Source organism: Podarcis pityusensis (genome assembly GCF_964106645.2).
Source record: "Podarcis pityusensis genome assembly, chromosome: 2".
Classification (NCBI taxonomy): domain Eukaryota; kingdom Metazoa; phylum Chordata; class Lepidosauria; order Squamata; family Lacertidae; genus Podarcis; species Podarcis pityusensis.
In genome coordinates, this window is record NC_138029.1 from 117,537,312 (window position 1) to 117,554,835 (window position 17,524).

Consider the following 17,524-nt stretch of genomic DNA (forward strand, 5'->3'; position numbering starts at 1 on the left):
TCCCACTCCTCAGTCCCTTTCACTAACCTCCCCTAGCCCTAATTCTTCCACATTCCTTTAAAACATTTCTGTGAGCTAAGGAACACAAAAAACACCCTCACTGGTCACATTCCACAGGTCAAAAGCCAATGCAGAAAATATTTAATAAAAACAGCTCTAAACAGGTACACAAGAGCACAGAAAAAAGGAGATAAGTTTCAAAAGCAATACCAAATGAACATTTAACACAGGGACCTTTCATTCAGCTGGAAAATGCTATCAGTAAAAAGGTCTTCAATGGGTTATGCAAAGTCCAAGTAATGAGCGCCTGGAATACTGATCTACAAGACAAGGGCAGCCCATCATTTTGGCAGTGAAAGGCAGACCTGAAAACTAAACAGATTCAACACACACCTTGAGCATTCCAGATTCACACTCCCTCCCTGTTTATCTAGCAAAAAGTTGCCACTTATTTTGTACATTTAGTATATATGACCTTCATTACTTTTATACATACATTTGTGTATGCAAATTTAAGTACAAACACTAAAACATCATTCCATGCATTTACAACTGATTTCCCCCTTTATGAGTTTCTTGATATAAGTAGTGAACCCTGAGTAGAAAACTTCATACATTTACATCATTTCCCCCGTGTGAATTTGCTAATGAATATTAAGGTCTCCACTCCCTCTGAAACCCTTTCCACAGTCAATACACTTGTACTTTTCATCGTGTGTGAGTTAGCTGATGTTTCTCCCCTGTGTGAGTTCGATGATGTATTCTAAGTGTTTTACTTTCATGGAAGCTCTTTCCACACTGCATACATTTAAATGGTTTCTCCCCTGTGTGAGTTCGCTGATGACGTTTAAGTGTCTCACTTCGACTGAAGCTCTTTCCACAATCCACACATTTAAATGGTTTCTCTCCCGTGTGAGTTCGTTGGTGTATTCTAAGTGTTCTACTTTCACTGAAGCTCTTTCCACATTCAATACATTTAAATGGTTTCTCCCCAGTGTGAGTTCTTTGATGTATTCTAAGGATTTCATATCGACTGAAGCACTTTCCACATTCAATACATTTAAATGGTTTCTCCCCCGTGTGAATTTGTTCATGTACTTTAAGTGCTCCGTTATGACTGAAGCTCTTTCCACACTGCATACATTTAAATGGTTTCTCTCCCGTGTGAGTTCGTTGATGTATTCTAAGTGTTTCACTACGACTGAAGCTATTTCCACATTCAATACATTTAAATGGTTTTTCTCCTGTGTGAGTTCGTTGATGTATTCTAAGGTGTACATTTTGAATGAAGCTCTTTCCACATTCAATACATTTAAATGGTCTCTCTGGTTTCTCCCCTGTGTGAGTTCGTTGATGTTTTCTAAGTGTTCCACTATGACTGAAGCTCTTTCCACATACAGTACATTTAAATGGTTTCTCTCCCGTGTGAGTTCGTTGGTGTATTCTAAGATCTCCACTTCGACTGAAGCTCTTTCCACATTCAATACATTTAAATGGTTTCTCCCCAGTGTGAGTTCTTTGATGTATTCTAAGGATTTCATATCGACTGAAGCACTTTCCACATTCAATACATTTAAATGGTTTCTCCCCCGTGTGAATTTGTTCATGTACTTTAAGTGCTCCGTTATGACTGAAGCTCTTTCCACACTGCATACATTTAAATGGTTTCTCCCCCGTGTGAATTTGTTCATGTAGTTTAAGTGCTCCGTTCTGACTGAAGCTCTTTCCACACTGCATACATTTAAATGGTTTTTCTCCTGTGTGAGTTCGTTGATGTATTCTAAGGAGTCCATTTTGAATGAAGCTCTTTCCACATTCAATACATTTAAATGGTTTCTCTCCTGTATGACTTAGCTGATGCATTCTAAGGTGTCTACTTTGACTGAAGCTCTTAACACACTCCATACATTTAAATGGTTTCTCTCCTGTATGACTTCGCTGATGACTTTTAAGTGTGCCACTTTGACTGAAGCTCTTTCCACAGTCCACACATTTAAATGGTTTCTCCCCCGTGTGAGTTTGTTGATGTATTCTAAATGCTCCACTTTCACTGAAGCTCTTTCCACATTCAATACATTTAAATGGTTTCTCCCCCGTGTGAGTTCGTTGATGTCTTCTAAGATTTTCACTGCTACTGAAGCACTTTCCACATTCAATACATTTAAATGGTTTCTCCCCCGTATGAGTTCGTTGATGTATTCTAAGTCTTCCACTTTTGCTGAAACTCTTCCCACATTCAATACATTTAAAAGGTTTCTCCCCCGTATGAGTTCGTTGATGTATTCTAAGTGTATCACTTCGACTGAAGCTCTTTCCACATTCAATACATTTAAATGGTTTCTCCCCTGTGTGAGTTCGTTGGTGTATTCTAAGTTTTCCACTTCGACTGAAGCTCTTTCCACATTCCGTACATTCAAATAGTTTCTCTCCTTTGTGAGTTTGTTGTTGTATCCTCAATTTCTTTGTTCTTTCGCATAAATTCACAGGTGGCTCCATAGAATTCTGACTTTCATCTTCCTCACCTGTTTGGGAGTCTGGGAGGAAAGAGAATCCTGTTAGACTTTCAAGAAAGACAAAAATGGAACTGAACAACTGTCAATCCCAGTCTGCACCTTCTCTCATTGTAACACCTTCATTCTCCACTATCCTCTCAAGGTTCCAAATTTTACGAAAGCTAATAATGGCAAGATAATGGCAAGAGCAATACATGATCACTCCATTCACACTTACTAAGGCATCTTCATTTTATAATACAGATCTATGCTGGAACTGGTTTATTAGACACATCTCTATTTCTCTTTCTCAAGTGAATGATCTCAGGCTAAAGTAACAGTATCTCCTTTGTGAAATAAATAAAACTTAAGTGCTACATGTAACTGTAAAAATATTGCACTATGTTGGAACCTAAGAAGAGCCTGCTGGATCAGGCAAAGGCCCACCTAGTCCAGCATCCTCTTCTCATAGAGGCCAACCAGATGCCTGTGGGAAACCGGCAAGCAGGATTGGAGCACAAGAGTCTTCTCTGCCTTCCTGTGCTTTCCAGAAACTAGTATCAAGAAGCATTATTGCCTAGAACCACGAGGGTAGAGCAGAGACGTCAGTCTTATCCTTTTCTTCAAGCTATCCAAGTTGCTGGCCGTCACTGTCTCCTGTAGGATAGATTCCATAAATGAACTACGCTTCTGTTTATTCATCTTTTGCAGCCCTTAAAGGCTGATAAATGTATTCTTGCCTAAGCTTCTGTGGGCTGCAGTCTGACAAAGTGGACTCTTGACCAGGAAAGCTGATGCCACTATAAACTTGAGTCTCTTTGTTGGCTTTGTGTACTTATTTTCAAATTTGCACCAAGGTTGTACCACAGTATCTCCATGGAAGCTTAGGGACGGACAAAATTACAGGGTGTCAGCTCTGTGAATCTCAAGCCTCTCGTGCCTCCGCTGACAGAGCCTGAGAACGCAAGAGATGTGATTCAGTTGGAATGTGAAGCAGGGGAGGAGCAGCCAAGCTGCAGCAGGAGGAAAGAACAAAGAGCAGGAAGAGGGGGTGCCAGGGGGGGGGGCACAGACTGTTATCTCCAGTTTGAGGTCTGACACAGAGACCCTGGAAATAGCCTGTCCAAAAAATCGTAGGCTCGAGAGAATCTGCGAGAAGAGGGGGGGAAAAGCGAAAGTGGGGGCTTCTTTGCTGGAGGACTCGGCAACTGGAAGCTGGGATGAACAGGCCGAAGACTGAGCTCCACAGTGATTTGTGAGTTTGAGCAATAAACCTGAGATAATTACTACTGGAGTTGTCTCGCGTCTGTGCGGGAGAACCAAGCCATTACACAGGAGCGCTATAAATTATTATCCCACTCACTCACTCTCACAAACAACCCCTGTCTGTAAGATTGGCAAGTTTACACAATTTGCTTATAATACCAGACACTCTTGGAATTTATATGCCCAATCCAAAGTGTAGAGCCTCCAGCCGCAGGAATTCTGTATCATGATAACGGGTCCTTTGTCCCTTAAGCCCACCAAACTGGGGAGGTGCATGCATTTATTGTGTTTTGGTGCTGGTGGAATTCTGACTCTGTCTATAAAAAATAAAGGTAATAGAAACCATTTAAATACATTAATTGTAAATAATTATGGGAAACATTTCCATTCCCCTTCACCCATTGTTCAGGATTGGTGTGCAACATCATTATCATCAATTATTCCTGCCATGGAAATAACACCTAAGATTTCAAAGCCTGGAGGAAGAAAATCTGCCCCCACTACTTTAGGAAAAGGATTCAAGAAACAAAGAGCTGCTCCGGAGAAGGCCTCACCCGTTCCTTCTTCCTGTCAGGAACTTCCTTCCATTTGTCTCCTCTCCATCTTTTCCTCTTTCTCCCTCCACCATCCATCTGTCCCTGTCCCCATCTCCTCTCCCCTGGAACTCACCAGATTTCTCCAAGGGTCCTGGGAGGGAATGCTCAGAGGTTGTGGGGAGGGATGCGGGAGAGAGCCTGACCAGGTCAACCGTCCATCTTCCTCCTTCCATCCTGGCCAGGGTTGCAGGTTCAGTCTCAGCTAGGTTTGCAGGTTCAGCTTCCTGAGGAGCGCAGAATCTAGAGCAAGTTGCAGCTTCCTGGGAGGGAGGGAAGAAGAAGCCAAGGGAGTCTGAGAGCCCCTGCTGGGATTCTCCTGCCCAAGACATCCTGCTGCCCCTGGAGAAGCCCCAACTGGGCACCCCCTTCCCAAGAGCCCCCACCCATTTTCAAACACCTTTGGCAATTCCTTTCACCTGCCTGTCCCACCTCCCTTCCTAAGGCTGGCATGGTATGCACATTAGTGGCCTGAGAGTAGATCCCTTGGAATTTAAGAGTTAATCTGCAAAGGACTGCTCTGAATACATGGGTGGCCCTTGCATGGAGAAGAAGGAAGCCCCTTGCTTGCATCTGGACCCCCTCGGAGAGGCGGTGGATCCGCCCACTGCTCCCTCTGCCCTCACTGCCTCCTCCGATGTCCTCCTGCCCTGCAAACACCCTTTGCTCTTGTTCCTCAGGTTAGAGAGGCAGGAAGATCCTTCAAACCCATCTGTTTCCTCCTCTGCTCCCCCTCCTGTCCTTTTGGGAAACAGGAACTTCGGTCAGGAGTAAACAACTTAGATGGCAAGTTTGCAAGATAAGCACTTTAAAGCACTGCTTGTTCCTACTATGTGTGAGTCTCTGTGTGTTTGGACGTAGAGGACAACATACATGTTTACACCACGTGATTCCTTAAAGAGGGCGATTCTTTAAAACCGAAGGCCATTTCTACAAAATGGAAGACTTCCGAAGGCAGCCTTTTACAAGGAAATTTTTGACGGTTTTTATTTTGTTGGAAGCTACCCAGATGGGCAGAGGCAACCCAGTCAGATAGGCAGGATGCAAGTAATAATAATAATAATAATAATAATAATAATAATAATAGCTTCCTAAGCCTGTCCTGGGACGCGGGTGGCACTGTGGGTTAAACCACAGAGCCTAGGACTTGCCAATAAGAAGGTTGGCGGTTCGAATCCCCGCGACCGGGTGAGGTGAGCTCCCGTTGCTCGGTCCCTGCTCCTGCCAACCTAGCAGTTCAAAAGCACGTCAAAGTGCAAGTAGATAAATAGGTACCGCTCCGGCGGGAAGGTAAACGGCGTTCCCGTGCGCTGCTATGGTTTGCCAGAAGTGGCTTAGTCATGCTGGCCACATGACCCGGAAGGTGTATGCCGGCTCCCTCGGCCAATAAAGCGAGATGAGTACCACAACCCCAGAGTCGGTGACAACTAGACCTAATGGTCAGGGGTCCTTTACCTTTTTAAGCCTGTCCTGCTAGGCATGCTGATCAGAGACTCTGTCCAAACAACCCCTTTGAACGCAACAGGGCTTCCTATTTTTACTGCTATAAGTGGGATCAGTCAAACCACGAAGCCACTGATCAACCAGAGTTTCCTGTTTTGACCAAGCACAGTTTGAAGTTAGATTAATCTCCCAGCTTGTTCCAAAGCTGGCAGCTGTAGTTTCCTGGTTTGGGCAAAATGGAAAGTTTGCTAGTTATGGCTCATAAGAGAGTGCCTGGTTTCATCACAGTTCACCCTCAGGGTAAGCTGGGACAATTAGGTCAGGAGCAGATGCAGGGAGAGATGGGACAAGCACATTCCCAGCTCCCCTGTTTGTTAGCCTTGTTGTCAGTGCAGGACCACAGCTGGTAAATTTGTGCAACTACCCATTTAGAGTCCTTCTCTTTTCCCCTCTCTCACTAAAGGTTGGGTGGGAGTCCTTCCTGGAGTGATACATTCTGGTTGTGGGGGCCAGGAGACTGGGGTGGTGGCTATAGTTTTTTGTTTTAATCTTGGGTCAACTTAGGTTTTAGCGTAACTTTGCTGCAGCAATGCATTAAAAACTGTTCCTATTTTTAACCCAGCTTTTCAGGCTGTGATTCAGTCATCTGAACCTGGCCATTATCTTAATAGATCTAGCAACAACCTTGCAAGGTAGGCCAGTCTTATTTAATGCGACTACATATGGGATTGCTGAGGCTGCAAGACGTGCCAAGATTTTTACCTCAGTGGGGAGAAAAGAGCATTTTGGAAATGGAGGCAATTTAGAGGAGGAAAACGGGGTTTGGTGGAAGGTCACCTCTTCTGACACAGCTTCTGCTCTGATAAAATTCCAAGTCCCCTGTGGTTGCTTTATTAAAGTAACAACATCAGGAGATATGATCGCAAACCTCCCATGTGTAAGAAAGTTTGGTCTAGCAAGCCTTTTAAAAGTGGATTAGAGAAAAAGTGCAGGGGGGAGGAATATTCACCACCAAAGCTAAGCAGAACCTCCATGTCTAGAGGCACTGGACCAGTGACCTCCAGGTGCTGGAAACCCAGGTGAGAGGAATCATAGAATCATAGAATCATAGAGTTGGAAGAGACCGCAAGGGCCATCGAGTCCAACCCCCTGCCAAGCAGGAAACACCATCAGAGCACTCGTGACATATGGTTGTCAAGCCTCTGCTTAAAGACGTCCAAAGAAGGAGACTCCACCACACTACTTGGCAGCAAATTCCACTGTCGAACAGCTCTTACTGTCAGGAAGTTCTTCCTAATGTTTAGGTGGAATCTTCTTTCCTGCAGTTTGGATCCATTGCTCCGTGTCCGCTTCTCTGGAGCAGCAGAAAACAACCTTTCTCCCTCCTCTATATGACATCCTTTTATATATTTGAACATGGCTATCATATCACCCCTTAACCTCCTCTTCTCCAGGCTAAACATGCCCAGCTCCCTTAGCCGTTCCTCATAAGGCATCGTTTCCAGGCCTTTGACCATTTTGGTTGCCCTCCTCTGGACACGTTCCAGTTTGTCAGTGTCCTTCTTGAACTGTGGTGCCCAGAACTGGACACAGTACTCCAGGTGAGGTCTGACCAGAGCGGAATACAGTGGCACTATTACTTCCCTTGATCTAGATGCTATACTCCTATTGATGCAGCCCAGAATTGCATTGGCTTTTTTAGCTGCCGCGTCACACTGTTGGCTCATGTCAAGTTTGTGGTCAACCAAGACTCCTAGATCCTTTTCACATGTACTGCTCTCAAGCCAGGTGTCACCCATCTTGTATTTGTGCCTCTCATTTTTTTGCCCAAGTGCAATACTTTACATTTCTCCCTGTTAAAATTCATCTTGTTTGTTTTGGCCCAGTTCTCCAATCTGTCAAGGTCGTTTTGAAGTGTGATCCTGTCCTCTGGGGTGTTAGCCACCCCTCCCAGTTTGGTGTCATCTGCAAATTTGATCAGGATGCCCTTGAGTCCATCATCCAAGTCGTTGATAAAGATGTTGAATAAGACTGGGCCCAAGACAGAACCCTGTGGCACCCCACTAGTCACTCTTCTCCAGGATGAAGAGGAACCATTGATGACCACCGTTTGGGTTCGGTCAGTCAGCCAGTTACAAATCCACTGAGTGGTAGCAAAGTCAAGACCGCATTTTACCAGCTTCTTTACAAGAAGGAGGGCACTTACCTTTCCCAGAAGCCCCTCAGTGTCTGGGAGCAGGGTCTGGTCTGTCCCCCCTGCTCTCCCACTGGGCCACCGACTGGCATCCGCAGCTCCCCTGAAGGAGAGGACACTATTCCCAGATTGGGGAGGATTGGGAGCCTGTGGGGTTTCCCATCGTGAACGAGGGAGCTGCATCGTCTTCAGGAAATCCTGCTTCTGGGCATCCCAGTGCTGCTGCGGCTGCCCCTCCTCTTGCTCCTGCTTAATTTGAAATAAATCTGCCCGAGGCAGAAGATCCCTGATGGCCCCAACTTGGCCGGCAGGAGGTTTCCTTCCTTTGCACTCCAGTCTTTCCCTTTGAATGGGTCTCCTGGGTCCCTGCTCTTCCATTTTTACACCACCCTGCTGGAAAAGAATTAGACACAAAGTAAAATAAAACCCAAGAATAAAAACAAAAGCACATTTTAACCATTAGCCAGTTTTTGAAATATATTATTACTCTTTCTATTTCTGATGTTCAGGCTGTGAATGACAATCATTATGTCACCCAAATGACTCCACCCAGGGACGAGGGGAAGTTATTCAAAGACTGGGGGAAACATCAAGATTTATGGAAGTACAAGTAATATTTGTGGGTGGGGGAACCAAGGCAGAGGGAGGGAAATCCAAAAACAACCCAGTGAGAGGACTGAGCATGTTCAGTGGACAGGGAATGCTGATCCTGGCTGCAACTTCTAGCATGTTGGAAAGGCAGCAACAGATCTTTGTACAGTGGTGCCTCGCAAGACGAAATTAATTCGTTCCGCAAGTCTCTTCGTCTTGCGAGTTTTTCGTCTTGCGATGCACGGTTTCCCATAGGAATGCATTGAAAATCAATTAATGCGTTCCTATGGAAACCGCCTTCAGACCAGGTCCGGGGACAGTCTGTCCCCCGACCTCTTCTGAAGGCTGGGGGGGGGGGGAACAAGGGCTTTTCTTCCCACCCCCAGCATTTTAAAATCACCCCGGGACAGCGGAGGACTTCTCGCTGTCTGGGGCGATTTAAAAGCCCCTGGGAAGGCAGGCAGGGGGGACAAAGACTTTTGCCCCCCCCCCGCCAGCCTTCAGAAGAGGTCCAGGACCTCTTCTGAAGGCGGGCGGGGGGCCAAAGTCTTTGCTCCCCCCCCCCGCCTGCCTTCAAAAGCCTTCCGGGACAGCGGAGAAACGCGCTGCGTTTCTCCGCTCTCCCGGGAAGGCAGGCAGGGGGGAACAAAGACTTTTGCCCCCCGCCGGCCTTCAGAAGGTGTTCCTGCCCCGCCGCCCGGCTTCGGAGGAGCCTTCTGAAGCCGGGCGGCGGCGGGAGGTGTTCCCGGACCTGTTTTGAAGCAAGGGGCGGAGGGGAGAAGATCGCTTCTCCGCGTTGCCGCCCCTTGCTTCAAAAGGGGTCCGGGGAGAAAGGGGAAGACGTGTGCCTTCCCCTCTGTCCCCGGACCTGTTTTAAAGCAAGGGGCAGCGGGGAGAAGATTGCTTCTCCCCGTTGCCTGCCCCGCAATCTCCGAGGGGCAGAGGGGAAGACGCACGCCTTCCCCTCTGTCCCCTCTTTTGAAGCAAGGGGCGGAGGGGAGAAGATCGCTTCTCCGCGTTGCCGCCCCTTGCTTCAAAAGGGGTCCGGGGAGAAAGGGGAAGACGCGCGCCTTCCCCTCTGTCCCCTCTTTTGAAGCAAGGGGCGGAGGGGAGAAGATCGCTTCTCCGCGTTGCCGCCCCTTGCTTCAAAAGAGGTCCGGGGACAGCGGGGAAGATGCCAGCATTTTAAAAAACCTCGGGACAGTGGGGGACTTCTCTGCTGTCCGGGGCGATTTTAAAATGCTGGCAGGCAGCAGCAAAGCCTTCACTGCCGCCCGCCAGCATTTTAAAATCACCCCGGACAGCGGAGAAGTCCTCCGCTGTCCCGAGGTTTTTAAAAAACCTCTCCGCCCCCTGCCAGGCTTTGGAGCAGCCTTCTGAAGCCTGGCGGCGGGAGGAGGTCTCTCCGCCCCCCGCCAGGCTTCGGAGGAGGTCCGAGGACAGTGGGGAAGACGCGCTGCGCTTCCCCGCTGTCCCGGAGATTTCCCTATGGGCTTTCGTCTTGCGAAGCAAGCCCATAGGGAAATTCGTTTTGCGAAGCGCCTCCATAACGGAAAACCCTTTCGTCTAGCGGGTTTTCCGTCTTGCGAGGCGTTCGTCTTGCGGGGCACCACTGTATATGATTAAGGCTGCGACAGACCCACCTAACATTTAAAGTACATGACTTCACCCAAGAAATCCTGCCAGCTGCAGTTTGTTAGGGGTGTTGAGAACTCTAGCAATAAACTACAGGTCCTGTGGTTCACTGGGGGAAGCCACGTGCTTTAAATGTATGGTATCTGCACAGCCTAAGAAACTAACAAACAGACAAAAGGAACATTGGCCAACAAAATCAAACAACCCACTCCAAAATATTTTATATTTGATGGTCACAAACTCTCTTTACTGAAGATATTCTAACTTGCAGTCCATTGGCTGCATATGGTTTGCCAAGCCTCAGGGTGTGTCCTGCTAGTCCCTGCCATTTCCATCTCCTGATCTGATCATAGGATGAAGATCTTTGTCTGTCCTGGAGAGAAAGGTGCCTAAAGGGCCCTTAGAGAGATCTTTTCAACTCCAATTTCAGCACAAACCAGCACAGTGCTGAAATGGGGCAAAAGGAAAATAAATGATCCCTCTGGCTGCTCTTTAAAGAGGATTTCTAAAGAACAATCAGAAGGGACTTTTTTTTCACAGATCTCATTGCTAATTCAGCAGGGTCTTCTTGTGCTCTTATTTTTCCTCCCCCCAAGACTGGGGTTGGAAGGTCTAAACATACTGATTGTGTTTGCAAGACTTGTATGTATGCTAGATGGCATGTCTGGTGAGTGTGTGCAGCACCTCTGGCGTGTGTGCATGTGACTTTATGGTCTGCATCTCTTTTCTGTGTGCGCATGCATGTGCATACATTGGCCTCAAAGCTCACTGGAATGTGGCCTCCAGAATTAATGCAGCTTTAAGCCCATAAATGTTTCGTTCCTCCTGTTCTATCGGAAAGAACAATCAAATCTAAGACTATCAGGAGGAGAGAACTCCTGGATCTACAGAGTTAATGTTCTCAACATCCTATGGACACAAACTGCAATGAGATTTCTCTCTAATTACTAATTAGATTTTTTTCCTTAAAAATATGAAGCAAATAACAGATTTGGGTGGCATGCGTATCTATGGCAAGAGAAGAAAAAAGGTTATAAATCGTTTGAAAACCATATCTTCCGGAAATAGTTAATCGAAGTATGGGACAGATATAAAAATCTATTAGAAATGGGGGTTTCACATTGGTTATCCCCATTAGAGGTTATGGGAGTCAAGAAAATTAATATGAGGAGTAATTGGATTACTTACGGAGATTTAGTGGTAAAAGAAGGAGAGAAATGGAGATTGAAGCCATACGAGCAAGTAAAAGAACATGTATTTGATTGGCTGCACTACTACCAGATAAATGATATGTTTAAAAAGGATGTGAAAGAAAAAGGGTATAAAGAAAAAGATTCGAAATTTCAAACGGAAATTGTTAACAATGATTGTAAGATAATCTCAAAAATGTATAAAATATTATTGGAATGGCACACGATGGATGAGGAAGTTAAATCTGTAATGATTCACTGGGCCAGAGATTTAGGGTATAGTATTGATATGGAAGACTGGCAAAAAATATGGAATGAAAATCTGAAGTTTACAGCATGTACTATGTTAAAAGAAAATGGTATGAAAATGGTATACAGATGGTATATAACACCAGTTAAATTGGCAAAAATGTATAAAACCTGTAACAAATGTTGGAAATGTAAAGAGAAAGAGGGTACTTTTATTCATATGTGGTGGGAGTGTAAGAAAGTGAAGGGGTTCTGGGAAATGATATATAATGAGTTAAAGAAAATGCTGAAATATAGCTTTGTAAAGAAACCAGAAACCTTCCTACTGGGAATAACTAGAAATGAAATAAATAAGAGGGACTGTAAACTCTTTCAGTACGCAATAACAGCAGCGAGAACACTGATGGCCCAAAAATGGAAACAAGAAGAATTACCGACTTTGGAAGAATGGAGAAAAAAACTAACAGATTACGCAGAACTAGATAAATTAACTGGAAAAATCAGACTTCAAAGAGACCACAAGTTCCTAGAGGACTGGGGAAAATTCAGAGAATATTTGAAGAGTGTATGTGAGGAACAAACAACGCTAGTGTGTTTTAAAGAAGCTTTGTGGAAAAAATAAGGAATATTGCAAGAATGTAAACGAGGATAGAAAGATTTTACTTGAAGGCAATACTATAATTAAGGAATGTGAAGGTAGAAATTTAATTACGGATGATTGTCAGAGGAGCTGAGGGAGGTTCAAAAAGTCAAAATATGTGATTTGAAAAATTGTATGATTGGAGATATTGTGAAAATTTTAATAAAATTTATTATTAAAAAAATTAGAAATATGAAGCAGTATAGAAATGAAATGAGTAATAATCTGAACATGAATAGCTAATTTCAATTTCGCCTTCCTCAGTCTTTTACAATACTGTCTTCAACGTTTTTATTATCATTAATTCATTTCCATATGCCACACATCTTAAGAATCCTCCTTTCTTCTGCATTCTCTAAACTGTCACCCACTTCAACCCTCAGCCTTCATCTGAAAACTGTGCAGCCTTACTGAGGAAGGTGGAAATAAAACAATTAATGAAACAGGCTTAAGCCTGTCTCACTGATTTACACGCAGACACAAGAGGTCACTAGCTTTGACAGCTTCGGAAAAGATCAGGTGCCTTCTCCGGGAAATAGATCTATTAGCTGTTTTATTAGCCGTGACAGATCAACAGAGCCTCCATGTGTAGGCACAGTGTACCTTGATGTGGGGAAGACAAAAGAAGCCATTTCCTTGCTAAATGAATCTGATGGACATCATTACTACAAGAGAAAAGAGAGCTTTCAAAGGCGATCAGACCAATTCACAAATGAGGGCGATAGGTTTATCAATGGCACTGGCAGAGGAGGGGGGGAAGGAGTAGTGGCCTGCAAAGGGTGTCACGGGGCTGCAGAGTGAGAGGGACCCCCCTGCTGCACTTTCCCCCCTGCCTCGCCTTCCCTCTCCCCCGTGGGGAGGACCGTCGAAATGGGCTGGGCTCCCTGATAAGGGATAGGGGAGGCAAAAGTCCCAGCTACGCCGCTGATCCGTGAGCGACTATATGCATCGTCCATCGCGGAGCAGCAGCTGCCTTGGACCCCTCATTCTGCCCCTTGAGCTCAGGACTGAAGGGAGCAGCTCCCCAGGGTCTCCGGCAGGGTCCGTGCCAGCCTGAGCCAGAGATGTTTGCCCCTGTGCCCTCCTGCAGATGCCCTGCCCCTCAGCTGCGCCCCTTCCCCTTCCTGCCCGGTTGGGGGGCGCCCTGCAGCCTCTGGCTGGGCTCGGGGCCTCATCCTGCCAGGCGCACGTGCTCTCCTCCCCCTCCCGCCTCCTGCACCTCGGACTCCTCGCTCCGTCCCTGCAGCGCTATCCGGCTCCTCTCCGGGGAAACTCGCCAGGCCACGGGCCGCTGCTCCTCCGCTCTCCTCGGCGGGGGACAGGAAAGTGCAACCGCTCTCGAGTCCCCCTGGCTGGCCCCGTTTCCTGCCTCTCTGAGCATCGGAGCTCGCTGGCTGTGGGTTGGGCCCTGGGAGGCTGCGAGGCTGGATGCGCCCACTTACGCTGTCCTTCAAAATTTATTGTATCATTGGAATCTACCTGGCATCTTCTCGGATATCCAGAATGTTGCACAAATAAGTCTCCTTGTGATCCGATGTGCAGTCACTGGTTTCCTTATCAGCAAATATTTCCAGAAAGCTGGGACTATGCCACCCTGCAGCCACAGCTGTCAATTTTCAGATTTGAAAATAAGGGATCAGCAGCCTCACCTGCCCCGGGGACAGTCTACAGGATATCTAACAATCCGGGATAGCAGCGGGAAATGGCACTGGAATAAGGGAATTTCCCGCAAAAAAAGGGAAGGTTGACAGCTATGCCTGCAGCTCGAATGGGTAGCTGGAGGAGGCAGTCCTGTTCCCAGCTCTGCTGGTTGGGATCATGCAATCACTTAGCTCCAGCAACCGACCCAATCTGATGAAAATAGGGACATCCCATTCCATAACTATAATTTTACTATTTATACACCACACATCTTATTACGTTGCCCCAGCCACTCTGGGAAGTTTCCAACATGTATAAAAACATAATAAAACATTAAACATTAAAAAAAACTTTCCTTTTTAAAAAAATAATTTTTATTAATTTTTCAACACGAATATACAATCTTATCCTAATTTTCTCAAATTTAACTCTGTTTAGACTTCCTTCCTAAAGAACTTTCCTATACAGGATTGCCTTCAGAGGGCCCGTGGGTTGGATAACTCCATTCCCTCCAGCATTTCTTCAATGAAAATAGGGAGACCCTAAGGAAAAGCGAGACATTCTGGGATCAAATCAGAAACCAGGACGGCTTCTCTAAATCAGGGACATCCCTGGAAAATAGTGGCACTTGGAGGGTTTGTCTTTCCCTGCTTTTTCATTCGCTGCCTCTGGTCTCCTGCATCCATTTAGCAGAGGAGGGGAGCGGTTTTGGCCTTCATACTTCTCCACCCCCCACCCCCAATATAACCAAAAGCACAATATAACCAAAAACACACACACCATTTGGGAGTGAGGACCAAAAAAAAATTAAAATAATCGTTTTATTATTTTATTACTTATTTTTTGCAGTTCAATCTACTGTATCTATAAATTTTATTGTTTATAGCCAATGGCCACCACTATACAAGCACAAATCACACAGCTGCAAAACAAAAGACATTGCATGCACCAGACCAGGATAAATCTATAGCGTCCAAAATTTATTTCCACGGTTGTTTCAATGGGAAGGATATAGGGCAGCAGAGTCCAGGTGGTGAGGTCCAGATTACAGCTTCCATCATCCTTGACTGTCTGCCCTGCTGGCTGAAGCTGATGGGAACTGGACAACAACATCTGGGGACACCTCAATGGCTATGCTCTGATATACAGAATCTACAAAAGATTAAGGCACTGATCCAGAAGACAATGAACTGCGAATAGCAAGTGTAGCTAGGAGGAGAATGCATTGGCAGCAGGGTTTGGAAGCTGTTCCCTGACACAAATCCCCTTATTTCCTCCTCTGGAGATCTGAGGTCTACAAAGCAATGGGTTGTTTTATTCAGAATAAGCTCACTGACATCATAATCATCTCCTCTATGGGTGCCGCTAAGTGCCCTCTGTCTTTGAGCTTTTTGCTCTCCTAGTTTTAAGGCTCGCTGGTTTCTCTAAGTCTGGGGAAAGTGCTAAGGATGGTGGTTTAATTTCCATAAATGAGAATGTTTTAAGATGGAGTTTCCTTTGACAGTAGTCCTCATTTGTGTTAGTCACATGAGGGAGGCATTCCATTCTGTTGAGACTGTTATTCCAGTAACTGTTGTTTTTAACTGCTTTTCTGTTCTTTTCTCTCTCTGTGCATGAGGGAGAAGTGCTGCTGAGAGAGATGTCTCAGGATACTATTGTGTGTCAGTGTGATCTGTCTGAAGTGAAACAGTGGAAGATCACTAAATGCTGATCAAAATTACTGCTCAAAAGTTCAAAAACAGAATTACTGCTGAGGTGAAAGTAAAAACCTTTTGTAAGAAACTGTAAGACAATTCAAGTGAGAACATGCCCGTGTTTGAATAAGCATGAGATTGTAAATATATTTTTCTCAGTTATATGTTTATGAAAGTAAGGTTCTTTTGAATACCAAGAGTCTGGACATTGTAGTCTGTAAAAAGGAACTATCACCTAGAACAGCTATTTTGCTTCTTAGCTATAAGCTACTCTGTTACTTTGGAGATCATCAAAATTCACACACAGACAGACTATAATGTTGCATACAGTATAAGGTTGGGGAGTTGAGAAGTGGGGATAGAGGGGGGGAGGGGGAAGTAAACTTTCATTATTTTACAGAGTGCATATCCAAACTTTTTTTGTCGGTGACACATGCATAGGTTCTTCTTCTATTCATTCATTTTCATTGGCAGTGAGAAAGATCGGGCCCCCAGGGCATAGTTGGTTGCCTTCAGTTGACTGCAGTGAAGGGAGAACCAATTGGAGGAACAGATTGTTGCAATTCTTGGAAAGGGATGGAAAAGAGCACGGCTACATCGCGGTTTGGTCTTTCAAGTACTTGTTGTTAAATACAGTGGTACCTCTGGTTACGTACTTAATTTGTTCCAGAGGTCCGTTCTTAACCTGAAACTGTTCTTAACCTGAAGCACCACTTTGGCTAATGGGGCCTCCCGCTGCTACTGTGCCGCCGCCACATGATTTCTGTTCTCATCCTGAAGCAAAGTTCTTAACCCGAGGTACTATTTCTGGGTTAGCGGAGTCTGTAATCTGAAGCGTATGTACCACTGTACTCTGTGAGTTGAGTGAGGCTGAGAGACTCCAGAGAAGTGTGACTAGCCCAAGGTCACCCAGCAGCTGCATGTGGAGGAGCAGAGACGCGAACCTGGTTCACCACATTACAAGACTACCACTCTTAACCACTACACCACACTGGCTGGAAAAAGGGGAAGTTCTTTTCTTTGCATTAAGTTGTGAAAAATAAAGCAATAAATTTTAAAGACAACCCTTCTTTCAATGCTTTCTTTTTAAAGCAAAAAAAGATGTAGTGCCATAGTTTGAACAGTTTTGCCTTGTATGGGAAGGATATATCTGAGATACAAATGCACACACAACGCTCTCCCCTCCATCCAGGCGAGGAGGAGGCATTGTCAGGAGTTTAAAGGCACATCCTGGCTGGCTAAGGTGCGAAGCAGAGCCATGGAAGGGGGTGGGGTGGATTCTGAGGACCACAGACCACATGTGCAATTGGCTCCCAGTACGTTTCCGAGCACAATTCAATGTGTTGGCGCTGACCTTTAGAAACGCCTCGGTCCAGTATACCTGAAGGAGCATCTCCACCCCCATTGTTCTGCCCAAACACTGAGGTCCACGCTGAGGGCATTCTGGTGATTCCCTCCCTGTGAGAAGCCAAGTTACAGGGAACCAGGCAGAGGGCCTTCTCGGTAGTGGCACCTGCCCTGTGGAACGCCCTCCCACCAGATGTCAAAGAGAAAAACAACTAACAGACTTTTAGAAGACATCTGAAGGCAGCCCTGTTTAGGATGCTTTTAATGATTAACAGGCTATTGTATTTTAATATTTTGTTGGAAGCTGCCCAGAGTGGCTGGGGAAACCCAGCCAGATGGGCGGGGTATAAATAATAATTTATTATTATAAATTATTAAGTGCAAATCAGGTAAGTGTAAAGAGAACTGTTTCAACCCAACTGTAGTGCATATGTAATACAGCCATACCTTGAATGCCAAACGCCTTGCAACTCAAATGTTTCAGAAGCCGTATGTCCGACACAGCTTCTGATTGAGTGCAGGAAGCTCCTGCAGTCAATCGGAAGCCGC

General features: G+C 45.5%; 2 protein-coding genes and 1 long non-coding RNA gene across 3 annotated transcripts in view; 1 reads left to right on the forward strand and 2 right to left on the reverse strand.

Moving 5' to 3' along the window:
- The window catches only part of LOC308469381 (uncharacterized protein), a 33,203-nt gene extending 19,591 nt beyond the window's left edge, over window positions 1-13,612 (reverse strand). The window contains exons 1-2 of the mRNA XM_080991740.1: window positions 13,513-13,612; window positions 8,001-8,381 (exon numbers count right to left, since the gene is read on the reverse strand). Of these exons, the coding sequence (XP_080847866.1) occupies window positions 8,001-8,366 (366 nt within the window). The 5' untranslated portion in view covers window positions 8,367-8,381; window positions 13,513-13,612. The remainder of the gene's footprint in view (window positions 1-8,000; window positions 8,382-13,512) is intronic.
- Window positions 105-7,326, reverse strand: LOC308469389 (uncharacterized protein). The gene is made up of 3 exons (XM_080991766.1): window positions 7,072-7,326; window positions 4,428-4,614; window positions 105-2,534 (listed from the first exon to the last, which is right to left on the reverse strand). The coding sequence occupies exons 1-3, from the start codon at window positions 7,309-7,311 to the stop codon at window positions 709-711; spliced, it is 2,253 nt and encodes a 750-aa protein (XP_080847892.1). The 5' UTR covers window positions 7,312-7,326; the 3' UTR covers window positions 105-708.
- Window positions 9,068-12,346, forward strand: LOC308470206. Its single transcript, XR_013982258.1, has 2 exons — window positions 9,068-9,421; window positions 9,530-12,346. It is a non-coding gene; the product is annotated as an uncharacterized lncRNA (long non-coding RNA).
- Window positions 13,613-17,524: the final 3,912 nt, after the last annotated feature.